The sequence below is a fragment of the Phascolarctos cinereus genome, unplaced genomic scaffold, assembly GCF_003287225.1.
Source record: "Phascolarctos cinereus isolate Bilbo 61053 unplaced genomic scaffold, phaCin_HiC Scaffold_4;HRSCAF=312, whole genome shotgun sequence".
In the NCBI taxonomy this organism is placed as follows: Eukaryota; Metazoa; Chordata; class Mammalia; order Diprotodontia; family Phascolarctidae; genus Phascolarctos; species Phascolarctos cinereus.
In genome coordinates this window covers 51,499,109-51,523,610 of record NW_027555847.1, presented here as the reverse complement: position 1 = coordinate 51,523,610, position 24,502 = coordinate 51,499,109, and the positions used below count along the sequence as shown (strand labels likewise).

The window sequence follows — 24,502 nt, the reverse complement described above, 5'->3', positions numbered from 1 at the left end:
TGATCACGTGTAATTTCCGGTTTGCAATGAAGTGAATAGCCATTTTGAGCAGCTGGAGGTTTAAGTATCATATCAACTTTGCTGAGTCTCAGCCATTGAGCAGCTCGGAATTTCTTCATAAGGAACTATTAAAATTGCTATTAAATAGTTAACTGTGTGACCTCAGGTAAGCTTCTTAACCTTTCTGTGCTTCAGCTCCTCATATGTAAAATATTTACAGTCATCCCTACCTCCAGGCAGGTGTTGAGAATGAGCTATTCTCACATGCCAAAATTGTTTCTTAAATACCCAATGGTGCATGACACCATGCAAAACACTTTACAGAGAAAGTAGCAATGTAATAAATAACACTACCTTGAATTTAAAAATTACTTTTGCCCTTTTCTTGGCAAGCATTTTAGATCTTCCTAAGCCATGGCTTCTTGGCACATGAAACTTAAAATCTAAGAAAATAACATTGACCTGCAGACGTCGGGAAAAACACGTTAGTTCATGAATGGACAGAAATGCACCTGTGTCACAGAGTTAAAGTGAAAGGCAGCATGCCAGGAAGACGTGGGTTCAAATTCTACCTCTGACATATACTGGTTTTGCAAACTTGGGTAAATCACTTAAGCTCTCAGGCTTCTGGCATTTTTTTTTTAAGACTATAAATTTCAGGGAAAGAGCCAACTGCTACATTGATAGTTGAAGTTTCCTCATCTAGGAATTCCCTAGATCAGTTAAGTCATAGTTCTAGCCCCTAACCCTAATGAGTCAGAATACACTTTAAAGGTCGAGATGTTGTGGCAGGGATACAGTTGAAATGATAATTGGAAGAGTTAATCAAGAAAATGTACTGGGTTGTCCTCATTAGGGCAGAGGATTAAGGCAGAACCACATAAAGGAGTTTAGATTTTGTGAGCCAAGTCCTATGTTAGCTTTTTATTTCCCACAGCAATTAGCACAATGCCTTACACACTGTAACCACTTGATAAATTGATGATTGAATGAATGCCTTTTGGAAGCCTATTATCAGAACTTCTAAATTTCCTTTATCCGTCTACCTACTTCTCTGTCCATCTGTATTTGTCCATTTATGTTTAGTCTGGACCCATAGTTTCATAACTCAGAGAATTGGAGAATTGGAAAGGACCTCAGTGGCCTTCTAGACCAACTGATACCTTTCCCTCACCCCCAAATCCCCACTGTAACATACCTGACATATGGAGTCTTGAAGAACACCAGGGTTAGGGAATCCATTCCCTCCTAGTGCAGCACCTTGAGCTTTTGGACAGCTCCTAAATCTAAAGGCTATGGAGTAGCCCACATTGGCTTCTTTGTGACTTCCACCCACTGCTTGTGGTTCTGTCCTGTGGGGCCAAAGAGAACAAGTTTAATCCTTCTTCCACAGGACGGCCCTTCAGATACTTAGAGTGTGAAAATGTTCTCCGCTGATGCAGGTCAGCAGCAACCCGACAACTAATAGTAAATGTTGAGAGTTGCCTGGGAACCTGAGAGTTGTGACTTAACCCAGAGTCACACAGTATGTGTCAGATATGGTAACTGAACCCAAGTTAGAGACAGTGGCATGGTGGATAGAGCACTGGGCCTAAGCCTTCCTATTAGGCCATCCTGGCTGCCTAGTGAGCAGCTTAAACAATCCCAATTGATCTTTGACTTCTCTGTACGTACTGCCTTACTCTGCCATATCCACCTCTTCGTTATCAGCAGATAAGATAATTAGACAGCATATATGTGTTCTCTCTTTGTTAGGAAACATGCAGAAGTGTGATGCCATGCACGTGGGATGCGCCTGAATGAACTTCCTCTAGAGATGATTCCTAGAGAAGGGTCCAAGCTTCTCAGCAGCCTCCCTCTTACCCTGGGTCTGACCACATTGCTATTCCCAGAGCTCTGTTGCTGCTTGATTGAAGGCTTATTCAACATGGACCTACTTCTCTTCCCTCCCTCTCCTTTACCTGGGCCATCTGATGCCAGCACAGAATGCCCCAAGATTCTGCCCAGTCAGCCTGGAAAATGTGGGAGCTGGATCCTGGGCAAGAAGGAGACTGTATGGGGATATGCCCTCAAATAGGCTGACGTTGTCTAAGTGAAAGGGATGTGGAATTGTTCTAGGAGTTTGATCTGAATAGTTCAAAGCCTGTAACAGTTAGCAACACCAAGCCTTTTCCCTCAGGTCTCAAGCCTGGATTGTCCATTTAATTACCTCCACACTCTGTCAATTCTCTGATGCTTCACATTGGAATGAGATGCGGGTTTTCCCAGGTGCTAGTTACTGCTGTCATGGAAATGTACTTTGTGTAACCAATTTATTTTTCCCACTTGGGGTTTATAGAGAGAGAGGCAGGTGGTAATGTACTCTCAAGATAACTTTGGGTTCTGCAGAATATCCATCTAGGGATGTCTCCCCCTAACAGAATGGTACTTAGAATTATCACAGAATGACTCTTTGGGGTGCACAAGAGTGGTGCACAGCTGTGTATTCCAGTTAAGGGCTTCCCTGTAGTCCTCTCTCTTCTGGGTCTCTTTTAAGTGGCTTCCTGAGTATAAGGCTGCATTGATAACTAAATAAAATCAATCATTAAACATTTCCTAAATGTCTCTGATGTATATACATACATACATACATACATACATACATACATACATATATATACATATATATATATGTATACACACACACACACACACACACACACACACACACACACACACTTTCTTTTGCTCTGATCTCCAAAGGTGAAGTGAGGGCCAGCTGGCTAAGATGGCTACATGATGGGTCACACTGGAGCCCAACTCTTCTACTTTTACTTAAATAATGATCTACAAACACTGCCAGATTGAACAATTATAAAAAAATCCAAAGAGAAACTTTATTGAGCTCCTTCATCCTGCCTTGGTTTACCAAAAATGTATGACCAAAAAATAATAGTAAAAAGAAAAACTTCACTGAGCTCCTTCATCCAGCCTAGCACTACAAAAAGTGAATGAGGGAATTATACTGGGGAAGAAAAGGGGAAGAAAGGGACAGAGGCAGAGGGAAAAGTACAAAAAGATAGGCTGAAAGACAATACACAATTAACAATCATGTCTGAATGTGAATGGGATGAATTTACTCATAAAAAGGAGGAAGTTAACAGAATGAATTAGATGGCAGAATCCAGCAATCTGTTGTTTACAAGAATCATCCTTGAAACAGCAAAATTCAAACAGTTAAAGAACTGGAGAAAAATCTTTTATGTTTCAAGTGAACTCAAAAAAAGCAGAGCTAGCAATTATGATTTCAGACAAAGCAATAGTAAGACTATTTTAAAAAGATAAATTGGAAAACTACATTATGGGGGCAGCCAGGTGGTGCAGTGGATGAAGCTCTGCCTTGGAGTCAGGAGGACCTGAGTTCAAATTTGGCCTCAGACACTTGACACTTACTATTTGATCCTGGGCAAGTTACTTAACCCCAATTGCCTCTTCAAAAAGCAAAAAACAAAAAACAAAAAACTACATTATGATTAAAGGCATCATAAACAAAAAATAAATATAAATTTTATATATATATATATGTATGTATGTAATGAATGATACAGCATCTAAATAAAGGAAAATTAGTTAACATATAGGAAGAAATAGTAAAACCTTAATAGTTTGGGATCTCAATGCACCTTTCTAATTCTGAGATAATCAAAAGACAATGAAATAGTCAAAAAACATGAATAGAATTTTAGAAAAGTTAGATGTAATAGAGCATTGATGATTATTGAATAGGATCAGAAAGCAGTATGTATTTTTCAATTGTGCTGAAAAATACATATTTCCCCTTTTTTATTAAAACCACACAAACAAGTATAGAATAATAGAAATATTAAACACATTATTTTCAAACCACAATGAGTTAAGACCTTTGAAGAAAGGATGAAAACTTAATTTCAGAACAAATACTAGACCCTAAAACAAACAAACTATGGGTCAAAGAACAAATCATAGAAATAGCATAAATTTTCATAAAGGAAAATAAGACAACACAAAACTTTTTGGATGTGACCTAAGCAATTGTGAGGTGAAATTTCATCTTTAAGCACATCAACAAAAAGAGTATTTTAAAAGGCAGATTAATTAATTGGGCATACAACTAAAAAACAAACAAAAAAACTAAAAAGCCCATAAATGTAAAAACCTCAACTAAACACCACAATAGAAATTCTGAAAATCAAAGAATATATTAACAAAACAAAACAAAAAACACATTGAATTGTCAAAGCTTATTATGTTTTAAAAATTAATCAAATGGATAACTAGCTTAGTATGGTTAGAAAAGAGGAGAAAGCTAAATTGCCAATATTAAAAATGAAAAAGAAGAAATCACAACACAATAAAGACAAAATAGAGCAAACTATTAGAAACTTTTGCTGTCAGGGGCAGAGGGCTGCCCCAGGCTGTTAAAAGAGGGGCAAACTGGCCAGGATCAGAAAAAAAAATGAACAGTTTAAAGCTTCTTTGCCAACTAGTATTGGGAATCAAGCCCATGAGTGGCCACTGAACTTCTAGCTTGGGCAAGATAGAAAGAGAAGAAAGAGAAAGAAAGGAAGCAAGGGAGACAAAAGACAGAAAGGAAGGAAAGAAGAAAAAGAAAGGAAAAAGAAGGAAGCAGAGAGAGAAGAAGAAAGGAAAGAATAAGGGAAAGAAAACAATGCTAGAAATATCTATAGCAATAAAACAAGAAAAATTAATTGTGGGAATAAACATAGTCAAAGAGGTAAATAAATTCTCCTAACAGATGATATGATAGTGAAATAAAAAATGGGGCAGCTAGGTGGTGCAGTGGGTAGAGCACTGTCCCTGGATTCAGGAGGACCTGAATTCAAATCCAGCCTCAGACATGTAACACTTACTAGCTGTGTGACCCTGGGCAAGTCACTTAACCCCATTGCCTGGCCAAAAACAAACAAACAAACAAACAAAAAATAAAAATTAATTGAAATAATTTCCACAATGTAGAAGAGTATAAAACAACCCCCAACAATCAGTCTTTATATATATTACCAACAAATACTAATAGAAAGAGAAAGAGAAATTCCATTCCAAATAGTTAACAGAATGCAAATATTTAATAATTTATCTACTGAGACACACACTGAACCTTATCAATATATTTACAAAACACTCTAGAAATAAAAACAAACCAAAATGTGCTTATGTTTGGGCTATGCTAATGTAATAGAAATGACAATTGTACCTAAATTAATTTGTTCAGTATCATACCAATTAAAGACCAAAGGATTACTTTTAGAAAGCTAGGAAAAGGATAGAATTCATGTGGGGAGAAGTTCTCAAGGGAAATAATAAAGAAGTGGGAAGGAAAGGGGCCTCAGTACTAGAGCTCAAACTATACTGCAAAGTAGTAATCATCAATACTATTTGGTGCTGGCTAAGAAATAGAAAAGTAAATCAGCGAACAGATTAGGTATACATCATACAGAAGCAACCAAACATAGTAATTAGTCTATGTTCAATAAATCCCAAGACTGAAATTACTGGATTAAAGACTCACTATTTGACTGGGAAAACTGGAAAACAGTCTGGCAGAAATTAGGTTTAGACCAGAATTTCACACCATATGCCACAATAAACTCCAAATGGATATATAACCTCAACATTAAAAGTTAAATTATAAAGAAATTAGAGAAACAAGGAAGAAAATACTTTTGTAAGCATGGATCAGGGAAGAGTTCATGGCCAGGCAAGGGAAAGACAGGATCATGGAAGGTAAAATGGACAATTTAAAATACAGAAAATCAAAAAGGTTTTGCAAAAATTAAGGTGGTTAAAATTAGAGGGGAAACAAGTGGGGAGAAAAATCTTTGCAGTGAATTCTGATCTAGGTGTGATATCCAATATGTATAAGGAACTGATTAAAATATATAAAAATGACAGCTATTCCCCTATATACTTAAGAGGTCAAAGGATATACCTCTTGGCAGCTCTCAAAAGAAGAAATCCAAGGATCAATAGCCATATGAAAAGAATGCTCTCAATTGTTATTAGAGAAATTAAAATTAAAACCATTCCAAAGTTCCATTTTGCACTCATCAGACTAACCAAGATGGCAAAAAAAGGAAAATGGCAATTGGTTGGAGGAACTTCAGCAAGACAAGCACACTGATGCACTGTTTATGAAGCTGTGAACTGGTCCAGACATTTTTGGAAGCAATTTGTAACTTCTCCAAAAGTCACTAAACTATGCATTGCTTTTGACCTATATTACTAGGACCATACCCAAAAAAAGATGGAAGAAAGAGTAATATGATCTACATGTACACAAATATTTGTAGCAACTCTTTTTTATAGAGACAAAGAGCTAAAAACTATGGGGGCACCTATCAACTGGGGAATGGTTTATCAACTTATGGTATATAAATATAATTGAATATTGCTCCATAAGAGGTGATAAAAGGGTTTCAGAAAAACCTGAGAAGACTTGTGTGAACTGATGCAGTGAAGTGAGCAAAACCAGATCAATTTATTCAATAACAATAACATTATAAAGAAAAAGAACTTTGTGTGTATGTATATATACACATAAATACATATATGTATGATATGTAATATATACACAATTTATATATGTAATAGCTAGCATTGATATTATGACTCTATGCCAGGCACAATGCTAAGTGCTTTACAATTATCTCATTTGATCCTCACAACAACTCGGTGGGGTAAGTGATATTATTATCCCCAGTTTGCAGCTGAGGAGATTGAGGCAAATGTATTAAGTGACTTGCCCAAGATCACACAGCTAATATAAGTGTCTGAGACTCAATTTTAACTTAGTCTTCCTGACTCCAGGCCCTGTGCTCTATCACTGCACCACCTGGCTCCCTCTGTGTATATAGGTATACATGTACATGTATATCTACACACATATACATACATACACACATTTTTTAACATGGCAAACAGGTTTTTATGCTTGACCATGTTTTTTTTTATATAAGTATTGTATTTTTTTTTATTTAACAGGATTTGAGGGGAGAAGGATGTACTAGTAATTGGGTTACCAAAAAAAAGAAAGAAAGAAAGAAAGATCATTGAATTGAAACATTCTAAAAAACGCACAGAAAGGTATATACTTGTGATTTCATGCATAATTCCATTTTTGTATTCTATTTTGAATATTTATATTCTACTTTGTATATGGAAATTCTTGCTTCCTTTTCCTTCCTTCCTTCCTTTCTTCCTTCCTCTCTCTCTCCATTAAATTCTGAATATATTCATTGATTCAGGAATACAAAGATAACATACTAACTAAAACAAAGTGAAAGTGCCATTGTCTATAACTTAATTAAATGTATTTATTACGCTACACAGCACTTTGGAACTGGTCTTCAAATGGTAAAATATGCCATGAGGTAAGGTAATCAGTAGAATTCATAAGAGGCTTTTGCTTAATATTTCATATCTTTGGGAGTCTGTCATATGTGATATGGGCCTAAGCAGACATGTAACAGAGAGCCAGACAGAGCACCCTCTAGAGTTCTCATTGGCAGAAAATATTGAAACCCTTTCCCAAGAATTTTGCTGCAAAATTAGGGATTCATTCATCTCAAGACTGCTTCCGTAAGCTCTCACATCAATAGACCTGGTTTTCTGAGTGCTTGTTGAAACTGGAGCGTTTGATGGTGACAGAGCAATGGGTGCATTGTTGTTTATCACCAAGCATGTCATCTGTCCCAAAAGAGCTAAAATCAGAAATTGACCTGACTCATAAATGGAGGTAGAGACAGCTATGTCTACATCTTGCCCTGAAACCAAAATTGCCAAGATGACTCAAAAAACAGCATTTACAGAGACCAAAGAACTTCCAACCCATTGTGACTGAGAAGCATCCCTACTTCAAATTGCTGGTTTAAATTGGCCTGTTTCCCCAAAAGGTGTTACTGTCTGAGAATGTATGGAATTGTAGCAGAGGTGGGAAAGACCGTGAGCTAGGTCATCTAGTCCTAGTTTTAAGAAGGGATGGGAAACATTCATGGATGATGACACCATAGCAAAATGTGAAAGGAAGCGAAGGCTCTTAAGCTAACATGAGGGAACCTAACTTTGCCCTGAAATAAATTGTCTCTTGGTGCCACACAGTCGAAGATAAAAAGCCAGAGTCATTAGCTCTATGTCACTTTGTCCATCAGATGCCTGCTTGGTATTATCATTATTTTATACTCTTTACTTTTGGACTCTTAAAAAATTGAAGCTTTTTGAGGGAAGGGAATGCATCTTAGGGATCTTTATATCCACGAACTTCCTAGTCTAGTATCTTGCACACTGTAATCATTTGTTCATCATTTGCTTAATTGAATTGTTAACCCAAGTATATACAAGAGTCCAAGTGGGAAATGAAGGCACTGTCTTTCTAGTTCCTTGCCCAGTTGTGACCTCCATAGCAAGTATTTAGTAGGCAGTATGTGCTAGGCCCAGGGGATACAAAACCAAAACTGAAACAATCACTGACCTCAAGGAGCTTACATTCTTTTGGGAGAAACAGCACAAATGCAGAAACATAATTGAAAACATATACTTGTAGCTCCTGACTACATGAAGAGAGACTTCGTATTCAACGAAGATACAATTAAATTTGGGGCTGCAGGGCACTAGCAGTGGGGGGGGTGTGTGTCAGGAAAGGCCCTCAGTAGGGTTGGAGCTGAGCCTGAGAGGAAGTTAGGGGTTCAAGGGGAGGAGGAAACAATGGATTCTAGACATGGGGGGTGGGGTAGGGACAGCCTCTGTAAAGACACAGAGAGGAGGACGGAAGGAAGACAGTTGGTCTGGAACACAGAGTTCTTAAAAGGAGGAAAATGTAATAAACTCAGAGGGGTCAGCTGGAGCCACATGGGGAGGGTTTTGAAAGCCAACCCAAGATTGTATTTTAGCCCAGAAGCAGCAGGGAACCAATGGAGTTTTTTTGAGCAAGGGAATGAAATGGTCAGTGAGATTTATCTGTTAAGAATGTTTGTCCCAGAGGGACCATTCCCAAAGAAGCGGGCATCTAGTTCCTCTTTAGGCCTTAGTTATCACTTCTAATAATAACAGTCCCTGACACTGATGATTGCGCTTGGAAGTTTGCACAGTGCTTTGCAGACATTAGCTTACTTAAGCCTCAGAGAGTAGGTGCAATCGGTATTAGCCCCGTTTGAAAGGAAAAAACTCAAACTCACCGAGAAATTAAGTGACTTGGCCAGGGTCACACAGCAAACAGATGTTAGAAATGAGATTTGATCCCTGGTCATAATAATAATAATGATAACTAGCATTTATACAGTACTTTAAGGTTTGCAAAGTCATTTACATTTGTTATCTGATAATTCTCGTGTATTCTTTCTCCCACTCTACCCTGCCTTGGTAAATAAAATGGGTCATAATTCTTTATCTGCCTGAAAGCAGAAGGCTATACCAAATGTTCTCTTAAAATTGTTTTTGTCTCTAGGATCTAGATGTTGTAAATTCCTGACTCTTTTCCTAAAACTCATCATCAGGAGTTTTCATGGCTCTTGTCTTGACCACCTTCTGGCATCCCACCTGTTCTGATCTCTGGAACCAATGCTGTTTTTAACCCTCAGCTTCCTCTCTTGCCACAGACCTGACCCTCTGAAGCCACTACACACCGCCGTGTCACTGAGTACTCTTCAGTGTGGTATGGTTGATAAATCACTAGACTTGGAGTCAGGAAGAACTAGGTTTGAATCCTGAATCTGACACTGGCAGTGTGACTATGGGCAAATTCTTTAATCTCTCTGAGCCTGTTTCCTTATGTGTAAAATGGGACCAATAATACCTGTAATGCCCCTTCCCCTCCAATACACACAGGGTTATGAAGTGAGGAAAGGAGGTTTTCAAACCTGAAGTTATACTGCCCCTATGATACTGGTGTTGATGGTTTTACACACACACACACACACACACACACACACACACACACACACACACACACACAAACTTTTTTGTCTGACAGCCTCAATCCAGCTGGAATATTTTTTTAAACCTCTTTTTATTCTGAACTTAAGAAATAAAACAAACATTTCCATAACAAAGTGGAATAGAAAAACAGAAGATTGCACCTGAAACTGCAGATCCATTATGTACAATTTGCTATTCCTTTCAAATATACAACAAAGTTAGCATGTGACTTTCTTTTCTTTTTTTTCCCTTCTAACTGGAGTATTTTTCATCTATTCTGTGACCCTGTTATTTCCCTAGATTTGGACTGTGTTTTTATGTTATGCAGATCTCTAAAGCAGAGTGTTCCTTAGATGGACCTGGCATTAGCTAGTCATTTCCAGGCATGTGTGGGGGTGGGTGGGAGTGGGCAGTGTGCTTGGACACTGTCTAGGCTTGTAGATGCTCTGCTTGTTCTTTCTCCTTCCCTCCCCTGATTTATTCTAAAGGAATGTATAAGACGCCCGAACCATAAATGGATAAAGGCAAGAGTGTAGGAGGGCTCTTCTTTCCCTAGCTATGGCCATAGGAGGTGTCCTGGGCTTCCCTCATTCTTGTTAGCATTAGTTCACCATCAGTTAGCAGTTAGCATCAGTTTTAATCAGGTTAGCCTGAGGTCAGGGGGTCTGGGACAGGAGACTCTGGGATAGAGGGGGTAATGGCAGTTGGGCGCTCATGATTGCTAATGATTGGCCAAAGTTGGGAAAACTGAGGAGATGCTGTGTGAGGCATGCCCCACATTTGAGGGGAGATGAAGGTGCCCATAAAATCTAGCCTTGATTGAGACACTAGAAATTCTTCTGGATGTACTCCAAGTTCTCCTGATGAGCCAAATATAAGCTTAGGAGCGCTGAGTGGTTTCTGCTTTTTTCAGAATCCAAGCTATGTGATTCTGCAGTTTGAAACAAGCCCACTGAGAGCTGGCACCCCTGAAAGGCTGGCTTTTCATATTGAAATGTTTCTGTTAGTTCTTTACATGTGAAACGAGGAGCAGGTGGCTTCAGGCTGCTCTGACACTGAGGTGCACTTCCCCTTGACCTAAGGCTTCTCTCCCTCCAGGAAAACAGGGCTAAGAAAATAAAGATAAACATCACTGACATTTACATAGTACTCTAAGGCTTACAAAGTGCTTACCTTGATTGGCTTTACATTTAGAGTCTCAGTGTTATACCGAGAAATGAGCGAGTTGACCACCCAAGCTAATTTTAAATTGTGGACTTTATTAGCGCGCGGCTGCCGGGGATATTCACATCCAAATCAAGCAGCCCCCATCAGGGGTTGAGCTAGGGTTTATATAGGGAGTATACAGGACAGGGAGGGGGATGGATCTTTGAAGTCTGGCTGGTCAAGGACACCCTTCTCCCTCTGTGTAGATATGATAATGCTCTGCAAACTTTCCTGAGCAGCCAGATAAGGATCTTGCTGAGGCCCATGCATGAATACTGCTAGGCACAGCGTCCTTGGGCTGGGGAGTGGTTGTCAGAGACAGTGTTTCTGAGACTAGGGAGACATTTGGGGCACAAGTACAAGCACAAGCACCCGAGCACCCCATCATTGCGGGTCAGGGATCACACAAACCAGACCAGGTGTCCTGGTCTCTGGTATAAACATAATTATCTAAAGCCATTGTATTGCAAGTTTTCTTATCCATTTGCTTTGGAGGTATGGGCTGTGCTTAAGCCATGCAGGAGTACATTTCACTATTGTTTAGATTTAGGAGGAAAGAGGTCTGGGGCAAGATTAAGCAGCAACTTCTGCTTTCCATGGCTTAAAGGGCCCTACTACCTAAAATGATAAAATAATGTTCTGCATTATATCAGGACAACCTTGAGGCTAGATGCTGCTAGTATTAGAATCCTTCCTGTTTTATAGATGAGGAAAGTCAAGCTAAGAAAGGTTGGAATGACTTGCCTATGGCTCACAGCTAGTAAGTGTCCGAAATGGGACTTGAAGCTGGATCTTTTAGACTCCAATACTCTTTCTAATGCGTTATTGAATACTTTTTTGGGGCAGGACTAGGCAATGGGGTTAAGTGACTTGCCCAGGGTCACATAGCTGGCGAGTATTATGTGTCTGAGGTCGGATTTGAACTCAGGTCCTCCTGACTCCAGGGCCGGTGCTCTATACACTGCCTCACCTAGCTATCCCTATTGAAGATAATTTCATGAACATGTCATATAACCCTCTTAAGAGGTGTTGTATTTGCATAGCTATTAAATGTTAACACCAGAATTTAAACCCAAGTCCTGTGGCTCCAAATCCGTGGTGAAGAGTTCCCTTTTCACTGGTATTGTTGAGCTGGTACCTTTCATTTGGGGGTGAATGGATTAACTGCTGTAGATACTTAGGAAACCAAAGCTAAGCAACCTCAAGACCTATTTGACCTTGGGAAAGTACTTTCGCTTCTTTTGGATTCAATTTCCTTATTTGAAAAATCAGGTATACCTTCAAGATGTCTTCCAGATGCCTAGATGTAGTCACTTGAGGCCAGAAGCAGCTTCACGGGTATGACCCCTGGCAGCAGAGAAGAGAGCTGGCCCTGGCAGTCAGGGAGATACCAAGAAGAGTGGACCCTGGCAGCCCAACTGAGTAACCTCCCAAGACTCAGGATTTGATCCTAACCACTATCTTTGAACTTTAAATCTTCTGATCCTTCTTTTGCGTTTTCTCCCACTTATCTTCCAGAAGGATTTGGTAAAAATCCCTCAAATAATGAAATTTATTTAAAATACAGTCACGTTCTCCAGTTTTCTATTTGTCTCAAATGGATAATGCTCTGAATGGAATGTGTAATGAGAAAGGCAAATATCTGAAGTTTGGACTTCACAGCAAAAGTCAGGGGCTACACTCTGGTCCCTGGGAATGGCCCTTTTCCCAGAAATAATCAATTCCCCTGTTTATCTACCTTCTTGGTATTTAAGCCCCCGGGCATGAATTGTCCTTCCTGTGAACTCTCTCTTGGCTCCCAGTAAATTCCTGCCTAAGCCTGACTCTAAGTAACTGATGTGTGAGCTGGTGTGTTCTAATCCAGAGCACTTTCTCCAGTGTTACCTTAGAGGCATGACCATTGGCTCCAGTGCCTAACCCAACCCAGCCACTGGTGACTACCAGGTTAAAAAACAACCATCCTACAAGGCAGACTGGGCCAGGAGGGCTTGGGCAATAAAAGTGCCATCCCTTTCTCCCACCCAGAATATGCTGCCAATGGACCTACTTCTGCACTTGTTGGTAATGAGATGGTCTTAATTGGACCTGAGGAGCATAAGAGTTAGAGGTCAGAGCTGGAATCCTATCTCTTGTGCTAACTCTCGTGTAAGCCTGAGCAAATCAGTTAAACTTTCTGGGCCTCAGCTTTTTCCCTCTGTAAAATGGGTATAACAATTCACTTCCTATAGGTATATGCTGAGTTGCTCTGGCCCCTTCTGGTAAATGTGTTCACCTTTGAAAGATTTGTCACATTGGGATAATGTAGAAAACTCTAGGTAATCCTTTGTTCCCTTCATAATGTAGGTTCATCACGGAAGGGGGTGAGGGAAGTAATATCAAAGTTGTGTCTAATAGGATTTGATACTAAACCAGAAGGAATAGCTCTCCCTCCTTACACTGTACATGACTCCTTCTGGGAATTTCTCCAACTTGTACTCTGTCAACAGCAATCACAGCTTGGGGCCCCTTAACATTCCTCAACAGCTCACACTAGTAGATTAGATCCCCAGTGGGCAGCAGCTATCCCAGGGCTCTAAGGCTACTTACTGGCTGCCTTCTCTTAACAATGTAGCTCATGAGCCCCCATCAGCATGCTTTCCAACTGGACTATATCCTTTAAGTTTCACCCAAGGGCGTGCTTAATCATCCTCCAGTGGTGTTGCTCTTCCAACTCACTCCCTGGACCTGTTTGACTCTCATGAAGGCAATACCTGACCTGGCCCAAGGGCACTTTTATTATCTGCCCCATTTCTGGGATTAGGTCATGGACTGAGTAAAGAGAAGGCAACTGCGACTAAGCTGTCAGGTAGGCTTGGCTACTGAGCCAACGAGAGAGGCCCATTCATCGAGCCTTTTAAAAAGCAGTGACTGCCCCTGTCTGAGAGGCAAATTAGGCTTCAGTAAGTGTTACAGAGAAAGGGGATTTGGCTGTCCAACCTCAGCTCAGCCAAAGTGTTACCCCTTGCCGTTCAATTAAAGCATTTCTGTAAACACTTGGGTATTAACACCTTGTTCACACAGTAACTCCTCCTCAGATGAGATTACATCAACTGAGTTAGGGTTGAGGATGGGGAACTCTCACCCCTTTACACTTTTCTTCGGTCTTCAGCCAATTCATCGGGGTGCCTTTGGCACATTTGTGCTTAGCCCCAATTCTGGAGTACTGGGGAGGACCAAGCCTTGTCCTGTCAAGTGCCTCCCCTAAGTGCCTGAACCAGAGTCTCACCAAATCCTCTCTATTTGACATAAAGGAAATCTTCCTAACTCATAGGGCTGCCTCTGGAGGTAGTGAGTACTTAAAGAAGGGCTTAGAGCAATGGCTGAGACTCCCTCTTGTATGAGTCATTGTGTGGCCACTTTTGTGGGTTGGGTAGAGCTAGCGGGCCAGTAATGTCTGTTCCAGCTCTGAAATTCTGTGATTCTGAGGAGGTTGGTCTAGACAACCAACTGACTGGTTCTGGCTCTAAATCTGTGATCCAATGAATGAATGAAAAAGCATTTATTTTGTGCAAAGCACTGTGCTAAGCTCTGGGGATAGACATAGAAAACACAGTCCCTGCCCTCAAGGAATTAAACAGGGAGAGACAACATATATAGGTTTCAGCTGCAAGTTAGATAGAAAGGTCCCCTCATTCTTAGAGTGTACTAGCAAAGCAGATATTTCTATAATATTTCTTTGTAATAGTCCTATGTTTTTTATATTGAACCATTTGACAGTGGCAAAAACTTTGGCTGTTGGTGAAGGAAGTGGTGAGGAAAGTGAATTGCTCCCCTCCATGGTAGCTGGAAACAGGGCCTGGCTGAAAATAGGACCCATGGTCTAGAGGGCACTACTATTCCCTGAGCCATGGGGTTTAGGGCCCTAATCTTGTCTCCATCCAGGCCTGAGTGGAAGTGGACTTGGAACTAGTGTGACTTGTCTGGCACATGCCCCGCTCCTGTCTGTTCCCCAGGGTGCCTTGCTACTTTGGCTGGGCTTGGCTTGACTGCTCTTATGAAGCCCCACTGTCTCAGCTACCTCCTTCTTGATCCTCAAATTTACTTTTTTTTTTCTTTTTAGGCAATTGAGGTTAAGTGACTTGCCCAGGGTCACACGGCTAGTAAGGATCAAGTGTTTGGTCTGAGGCTGGATTTGAACTCAGGTCCTCCTGACTTCAGGGCCGGTGCTGTATCCACTATGCTACCTAGCTGTCCCTCAATCCTCAAATTTAGGCCAGTTGTTGAGCATGGATGATGTGAAAAATGTGTGTCAACTTGACATCATTTTAATTTCTAAGCATCCTTTGCTTGAGACACTAGTGTTCCCTCAGATTGTTCCCCTAGCTTTGCTGCTTCCCATTTCCCATCAAAGTAAAACACTACTGGTGGAATAGAATTCACTGAGGGTCAGCCAAGGGTCTCCAGACTGTACTGAAAGGAGGCAGGAACTGGGACGGTTTGCTGATGCTCTGGAACAAGAAGATGCAGCAGACCTGGTGGCTCACTGACCTTGGCCCAGACAAGGCACAGGTTAGGCTGCTGTAATAGCTGTGGTAAATGAAGTCTCAGGGGAGATGAAGAATGGCGATGGACTGCCCCCTCAGCCTCCTGGAAAAATCCAGGGGGAAAAGAGTTAGGGAAGAGCAGAGACTGTCAGAACCGTACAGGGTGGGAGAGGAGAGGGCAGGCCTGTGGGGGAGAGAAGGCACTGCCCACATCGCTGTTGGGCCTGCTCACATTTGGGACCTAGCATCAGCTCTCCTCTTGTCTATTTCCAAGTGCCCCAAAGTACCCATTGCTGAAAAGTGAGCCTCCTTCTCATCCGAAACCCCTCAGGCCTGGCTTATTTCCAGCATTTATCCTTGTCCTTCAAGTTGAGTGACACTGGGATCAAGGGAACAAGAGAAGGCTTTCCAAATACAGATCTACTTGTTTGGCTTGGCTCCTTTCCTACCTGTAAATCCAGCATGGCTGTCTGTCACTGAGGCAACTCCAGCAACCTGAAGAACAAAAAAAGTGTTCCAAGGAGCTTCTGGTTAGAATGGCCTTTCCTGCTGACTGTTGTGATGGATTGAGATTCTCTGCTGCTCACTAACTCTGTGACCTCAGCCAGTCCCTTTCTGTCCCTGGGACTCAGTTTCCTCATCTGTCAGAGGAGAGAGATGGATGAGCTAGAAGAACTAGTTTGGAAGGTCCCTTCTGAATGTCTGCCCACATAACCACCATTCTAGTTCAGATAGATGATAATTTATTAAGCCCTTAGTCTGTTCCAGGAACTGTGGTGTCTTTTGGGGATACATTTATAACCAAAAGGGAAAAAAAGACATTCTGTACCTTGAAAGAATTTAGGATCTTTAGAGAAGGAAGACAGAATCTAAAAGGGAGCTACTGTGTCCGTAGTGGGGGGGAGGAAAAGAGAAAGTGAAAGGGAGTGGAGAGGAAGCTGCTAGAAAGGAGGAAAAGATGTCCAGAGAACAAGGCCTGGCATCAGGTGTGAGGTGAGCATGCTTTGGGCATATCAGGAGATAGCAGTGTGAAACAGGGTCTCACCAATCAAGAGAGGGCCAAAGATAGATGCATCTCCAAGGTAGGGAGACTTCTGGTGAGGAGGTAGACATGTCCTGAGAGTGACAAGTTGATCCATGAGTGACCTGGGTCCCTCTAAAAGTGGTGGTCTGGGACAGGGACTTACTGATCAGAAGAGAGGGCCAAAGGATAGAGGCAATATCAGGGTGAGAAGGCTATTGTTGAAGACAGCCAAGGGGATTGAGGCCCCCCCACCCTAGAGCCAGAGCTTGGTGAGGTTAAGGGCTAGGATCCTGAGACAAGGAACTGAGACAAATTATTTCTCTAATTATCATCTTGAGTTGGCTGCCTCCTGCCAGGCTAGAGTGACTCATTGGCATCCCTTTGGGCTGGGCAGCGAGGTATCCGTGCTGCCGAGGCTGCTTTTCTGTCCTTCTCTTTCTCCCCTTTGCCTCGTTCCACTTTTGCTACTCTGATCATTCCCGAATTCTTTCCGTTTCTCGCCAGACGGTGTTTCCTGAAACCTCTGTTCTCTTTGATCTCACACCCATCGAGCGGGCTCAGCGGGACTCAGAGAAGGTGGCATTGGCAGTTCAGAGTTTAGGGAACAGCAAACAGGCTAGCTTGGCCAGAAGCTAGAGTGCTTGAAGTTAAGTTTTGGGCAGTAAGTCTAGAAAGGTTGCCAGTTTGCTCAGGGATTTAAATGCCTGGGGTGGGGGGGAGGGGGAGGGGGCGGAGTTTGCCTTGTATCTTTGAGGCAACAGCACACTTAAGAGTCAGGTGTACTTTTTTCCCAATTGATTTTCAGTTTTGTCTTCTCAGTTAGACCATAAGCTCTTTCTTGTAAGGCTGGGATTCTTAACATGTGTGATGGATCCATTAATTATGTTGAAACTATAGTTATCAAAATATTAAAAAAAAATAAGTTCTCAGACTGTAGGTTGAGAACCCCTGTTCTACCGATAGGAACCTCATCTCCACTCCTTCCCTCTGAAACCTCCCACCCCCAGAACCTAATGCAGGCTAAGAGACTTCTTCAGTTAAGTTGTTGAGTAGGGAAAACGCAAAATAGACCACAGGCAAAGGGCATCCATGAAGCCAAGCGTTAAACTGAATGATCCAGTAAGAACAGAGCAGCAAGGGTGTCCATCTCTGGCTTCTCGCCTCACTGACACTGCACAGCTGTGTGACCTGGAGCAAGCTTCTTGACTTCTCTCGGCCTCAGTTTCTTCCTCTGTAAAATGACGGGATTAAACTAGAATCACCTCTCCTCCACCACTAACAAGGTCTTCCCCCTGATAGGAATGTCATCAGGACACAATGAAATAATGGGGGTGAAAAAGCACTTTGTAGAGTTAGAAGTGCTCCCCAGAGAGGTGAGGTGTTATTTCTACTAATAGCCTGCCTCGATGATGATGATGATGATGTTTAAACCCTGCCCCGGGAGGATAGCAAAATAAATAATTTATTTTCCCTTCTGCAAAGAATTATTCTGGTGTTTCTGAAGAATAGGCAGGCATTTCTGATCTTAGGGGACTGTTAAGATGACTAACACTTTGAAAATGCCAATTACCTGTAGCCACATGGAAGGGATCAGAGAGTTTTATTTCTGTAATCTTGGCTTTCTCAGTAATTGCACCCTACAATGCCTGCAGCCCAGCCCGCCTTGTAGAGGTCTCTCTGCCCTGGGGGGGGCTCAGCTCTGCATGGTGGTGGCAGTGGTGGGGTCAATTTGGAGTATCAGTGCGGAAAGATTAAGATGTAGGAGCAGAAAACTGAGCTGTGGCTATTAAAGAGAGTGACCTTTACTCATCTGACTAGTATTCGTCTTGTTGGAGTTCCCTTTAGATGAAGGGAGAAGCTAAAGGCTGGCAAATGGTTGATGGCTGACTCCAAAAACCAGAAAAAAATGTTAGGCACAAAACACTTTTAAATTTAATCGGCATCATTAACATTTTGTCCAATCCTTTCTTCAGTCTTAATACTCAACCAGTCAATAAATAAAGCCCTGCCTTATATAGTTTTTGCCTTTTTCTGAGGTGTAAATGCTCACCTGAAAATTTAACAATGGCTCAGCTGCAGCACTTACTCCTGCAAAAGGTATTATTTCAGAGCTACCTCTCAGGCTGCCCCCAATTATCTTCCTATGCCCTCAGTTCCACCATTAGAGCTTCATTGCTTTGGCTTGATGCTTGTTAAAGGGGAAGGGAGCTCAAAGATCATCTAGCCCAATGCCTTCATTTGACAGAAGAGGAAACTGAGACTCCAAAGAGACATGAATTGCTCAAGGTTATGCAAGTAGCAAATATCAGAGCTGGGCTTTGAACCCAGGTTCTCTGTCTCCAAAGCCTTCACTGTAGCTGTCTTTCTGAATTTTGACCCCTTCAAAACTGTTGTCACCTGGGTGGGAGTCTCAGTTGTTTCTGCCTCAGTGTGATAAAGGAAGGAGGCAAGTGTTGACATGGGCAGAAGGGGAATGGGCCTGGGAAAATATCTATAAATAGGGTTTGACAGGCAGGTCAGGAAAACAAAGTGACTATTCCAAAGACAACCTCATCCCCTGCATAGCCTGACACATGAAGAAGTCAGAAAGCCCCGGGGCAAAGCTTGCCTTCTTCAGTCACTGATGCACAGTTATGACCAAGTTGTTTCACCTGTCTGAGCCTCAGTTTCCTCATCTATAAAATGAGACTAATAATAATACCTGTGGTAGTGACTGCACTGGACTTGTGTGAGCTCCAAGTGATATCATGTAGGTAGAGTACTTTTAAAATTTAAAGCCCCATAAAAGTGCCATGGGATCATGGACTTAGAACTGGAGTGCACCTAGTGTCATCTAGTCTATCTATAATTTTACAGATCAGGAAACTGAGGCCCAGAGAGGTTAGATGACTAGCCCAATGGCACATGGTAAAGTGCAGAGACCCTTTTGACAGGTGTAGTCACAATTGTGGTAACTGGCAAAGCCTGGATTTGAAGTCAGGTCCTCTGACTCTAAATCCTTCCGTTGTATGTACGCATACACACCCACCCACACACATATTCAAGTTTAATATAATAAAAATGACAATCCTACATAAATTAATTTACAAAACACTTCACACAAAGACATCCAAATAATTGGAGAAATGTTAATTGTTCATGGGTAGGCTAAGACAATATAGTAAAAATGACAATATTACCTAAATTAATTAATAAAACATTCTTCACACACATATAAAGGATGTCTCAAAAGTCTTAGTGTTATTTTAAGTTTTACTAGTTTAAAGATTAAGCTTAATCCTAAACTTTAATAGCTTAAATTGTCACTAAATCTTTTGGGACACACTGTATATACATATATTAAATGTATATATCTGTATGTATACATATCCGGAAAAACTGTAACAAGTTAGGTAAGAACTCAAAAAGAAAACAGTCTAAGGCCATTAAACTTGAGTCAGTCATCCTAATGTGGGGCCTCAGTCACCCCTAAAAATGGTAATAATTGTTCATAGTAATGACCTTAAGTTACCAAGATTAAGTTAAATCATGTTCAGTAGTAAGTTGGCAGGGATATGTTATATGTGTGTGTACATATAATAATTTTTTAAATTTTAAACTTAGATACAAAATGAGAAAAGAAAAAAAATTGCCATATACACAGCAGACCACAAGAGAGGATTCAATATAAAATAATAAATTTCCATTTCAAGAAAACCTATATAATACACATTGTTTTCAAAGCTGCCCAGCTTTTCTTTGCTTCCTTGCTGTTTTTCTTTTGTTCTGCTGTGCACTTTTTACTTTATCTCTCCCCCCACCCCCAAAGAAGGCTACAATTAAGCATGGAGATATAGATAGAGATACATACACATATATGCATATACATATATATGCATAAACATGCATATATACTCATACACATATATATGTAAGACTCTACTATACTTATATCCACCTGTCATCTGTTTCTCTGAAGGTGGCTAACATCTTCCTTCATAGGTCCAAGTCTTTCCATGTTTTCTAAATCAACCAGCTCCTCATTTCCTATACCACAGTAGTATTTCAACCCAATCACCTCCCATCTGAGAGATTGTCTATGGAAGTTTCCTCCCAATTTTCTGCACTCCTTTTATTCTTGGCTATATAGGTTTTATTTATACAAGAAAAATTTAATTCAAAATAATTGAAATTATCCTTTTTACATTCAACGATGTTCTTATAATATAGTTTAAGGTCTGATCCTGCTGAATTTACTTCCTTTACATCTCTTTTTGCCCTGATTTCTTTGAAGTTCCTGACCTTTTCCTCTTCCAAATGAACTTTGTTATTATTTTTTTCTAACTCGGTAAAATAATTTTTTTAGAATTTAATTGGGATGACATTGAATAAATAGATTAGTTAGGTAAAATTGTCATTTTAAAAATTATATGGACTTTACCTACCCATGAACAATAAATAGTTCTTCAATTATTTAGATCTGAGTTTATTTGAATAAAAAACATTTTATATTTATGTTTATATAGTTCCAGTGTCTGTTTTGGCAGGTATACATTCAGGTATTTTATACTGTCTAGGTATTTTAAATGGTCTAAAACAATATTGAATAATAATGCTGACACAGTTTAGTTTCTCTATTTTTCACTTTGATTAAACCTATTTTAACTGAGATCATGATTACGGTCCCTGCTTTTTTTTACATAATACTCCCCCTTATTTTATCTTTATGTGTATCTCTCATTTTTAAAATGTTTCCTGAAAGTAACATATTGTTGCGTTCTAATTTTTAATCTGCTATCCTTTTCCATTTTATGTGTAAATTTGTCCCATTCACATTCTAAGGTACAATTACTTGTATGTTTTCCTCCTTCCTTCTCACCCTATCTCTCCTCCCTCCTCTGCTTTTCTTCTACCTTGTCCTATACCTTAACCTGCCCATCCCTCTAAAAGTTCCTCTCATTGTCTCTCCCCACCCTAATCCCATGCCCTCTTATTTCTTTCTGAATTTAGAAGACTTTTACACCCTCCCAGATATGTCTCTATCTATCCACCTATGCATCTATCTATCTATCTATCTATCTATCTATCTATCTATCTATCTATCTATCTATCTATCTATCTATCTATCTAATTCCCTTTTTAACCCATTCCCAATGAGAGTAAAGTTCCAGCACTACCTGCTGTCCCTCATACTAGCTTCTTCTGTATCACTTTTTCCTTTTATGCTTCAGTCATATGAAATAATTACTCCCTTTTATCTTTCTTTACACAGTTTTTTTTGAATCACCTCATCATACTCAGCTCAGCTCAAGCCTTTCTTTCAAACTCTCCAAATGATGACAATCATAAGAGTACTGCTGATATTTTCACATATATATGAAGTAAACAATTTGACCTTATTGAGTCCCTTATATTTAGTCTAATATTTGTCTTATATTTCTCATGGATGTTATATATCTAATTTTCTCTTCAGTTCTGAGAGTTTTGTCACAAAAACCTGAAAGTCTTTCAGGTCATTAAATGTCCATTTTTTTTTCCCATTCAGGATTATACTTAACTTTGCTGGGCAAGTTACCCTTGGTCTTAACCCCAGCTCTTTTGCTCTATGGAATATAGAATTCTGAGACTTACAGTCCTTCAATGTAGTAGCCGCTGGGTGTTGTGTAATCCTTATTGTAGCTTCATGATATTTAAATTGTTTTTTTTTCTTGTTGTTCCCAATACTTTGTCCTCAACCTGGGAACTTTGAAACTTGGCTATGATAGTCCTGTAAGTTTTTCCTCCTGGGATCTCTTTCAGGTGCTGATTGGTGGATTTTTTCCTATTTCTGCTTTGCTTTCATGTTCTAGAACTTCAGGGCAATTTCCCTTGATAATTCCTTGTAATATTGTATCAAGATTCTTTTTTCTAATCATAATTTTCAGGTAGTCTGACTATTTTTATATTATTTCTCCTTGATCTGTTGTCCAGATCAGTTGTCTTTTTTTTTTTGTGGAGGAAATTTAGAGAGTCTAAAGTTTTCTGATCTGCTGCACCATCTTCCCAGAATCCTCTCTATTAGGATATATTTTAGAAAGATGTTTATACAAAATAGTTAATTTTTTGTTTCGGAATTTAACAAGGGTAAACTCAGTTTTCTGAAAGATCCAGCTATCTAAAATAACTCTCTGAAGGGATGACTGTAAGAGAAGAGAAAAGAAGAAGCATAGCGTTGAAACCTCTTTTGCAGCAAACCCCCCCAGCTCCAACAGCAATCATTCACATTTTTGTTTGGGCTCTCTGGAGCTAACAGTGGATGGGAACCTGGGCTGGGAAATGACATTACTTGTCTCCCAGAAAGTACCAGCTCAGGTGCCCCCAAGAATCTGGCAGAGCATCTGGTAAAATGGTGAGCCACTTCCCAGGTGCCAGTGACCAAGGAAGACTAGGGGCTGCCCAGAGCCTTCTCTGGTTTCCTCTGACTTCTGGCTGCTCTCTATGCAGGCAGGGTCCTGGGTACAGTGTTTGGAATCTTAATAGGGTTTATAAATAGGCACTGGACTGCAGAGTGGCTGCTGAGACTGAATCAGGAGAGACTGGGGCACACTGTTGTCATTCTGGTCAGCTCTAGGTTCAGAAAAGCTCTCCACTGAGTGAGAAGGTTCTGGTTTAAAGGGAGAAAAGGGGGACTGGATTGGTTTGATGAATGGAGGGACTTCTGTCCAGAGGCTTGTGCCCCCAGTGCAGATGTTGTTCTATTCCCCCATAATGCAGTAGCTTTTATTGGGGGATTGTTGAATTGAATGATCTCCACTTAGGTTGACTGGAATACCCTTCTAATTTGAATCCAATTCAATTCAATTATCAGTTGTCTGCTACGTGCAAGGCACTTTGCTAGGCTCTAGGGGTATGAAGACCAAGGTGAAAAAAAGAGCCTGCCCTCAAGCAGCTTGCATTCTAGGGTAGATGCCACACGTCAAGAGATAATTAAATACAAGATGATTTAAAAAGGAGGGGGGACAGGAACAAGTAGGGTTCAGCAAAGGCCCCTTTCTTGTAGGGAAGCAGTATTTGACTTGTGCTTTGAAGAAAGCAAAGGAGTCTTTTTATTGGCACATTTGTCTTAAATCACAATCATTTCAACTCTGCCCTCTCTAGAGTGGAGCCTCCCTGGTGATAAGAACAATTTTGTGCAAATGGATTGTGTGACATTTTCTGGCAGTAGGAGCCTTCATCTCTCTGTCATAAAGTAGGAAGCTGATATTATCTGTTCTCTAACTGTCTGGTTTTTCCATTATTCTGAGTTTGTCTTCTTTTTCATGATCCTTTCATTTACACAGTTACGGTCATTGTAAAACAGGAGAAAAATTTCTAATCAAGATCTAGAACAGTTAGATCACTTCCCAGGTCCACCGACAACATCTTATCAGTGGCAGATCTGGCAGAGGTGGCTTGGTGGGGCAATGGATAGAGCACTGAGCACTGAGCCTGGCATATAGTAGGTGCTTTATAAATGCTTGTTTGCTCCCCCCTTCCTCTAACCTGTTAAAGCTCCTATTTCCAAACACACATGGAAGACAGAGAGACGGGATATAAAGCCTAGAGGGCTGCATGGAGTAGGCTTGTTTGGCTGGGAGGCAGAATTCATGAAGGAGGAATAATGTGAAATGTCTGGACAGATAGGCTAGAGCCAGACAGTGAAATGCTTCCAATGTCAAAGAGAGAAGCTTGTGTTTTATCTAGAGGGAAAAGGGAACCACTGAAGAATTGTGAGCAAGAGAGTGACATGGTCACACCTATGTTTTAGGAAGATTGATTTGGCAGCTGTGTAGAGAATAGATTG

General features: G+C 40.6%; 1 protein-coding gene across 4 annotated transcripts in view; it reads left to right on the top strand.

The window, feature by feature from the left end:
- RAD18 (RAD18 E3 ubiquitin protein ligase) overlaps positions 1-24,502 on the top strand; it is a 179,026-nt gene that overhangs the window by 138,792 nt on the left and 15,732 nt on the right. For 3 of the 4 annotated variants that reach the window (XM_078152174.1, XM_078152172.1, XM_078152170.1), the window contains one exon: positions 1,756-2,594. The exons of the other annotated variant lie outside the window; for it this stretch is intronic. In XM_078152174.1, coding sequence (XP_078008300.1) covers positions 1,756-1,799 — 44 coding nt within the window. In that variant the 3' untranslated portion in view covers positions 1,800-2,594. Of the gene's footprint in view, positions 1-1,755; positions 2,595-24,502 lie in introns of those variants that run through there. 4 annotated transcript variants of the gene reach the window in all.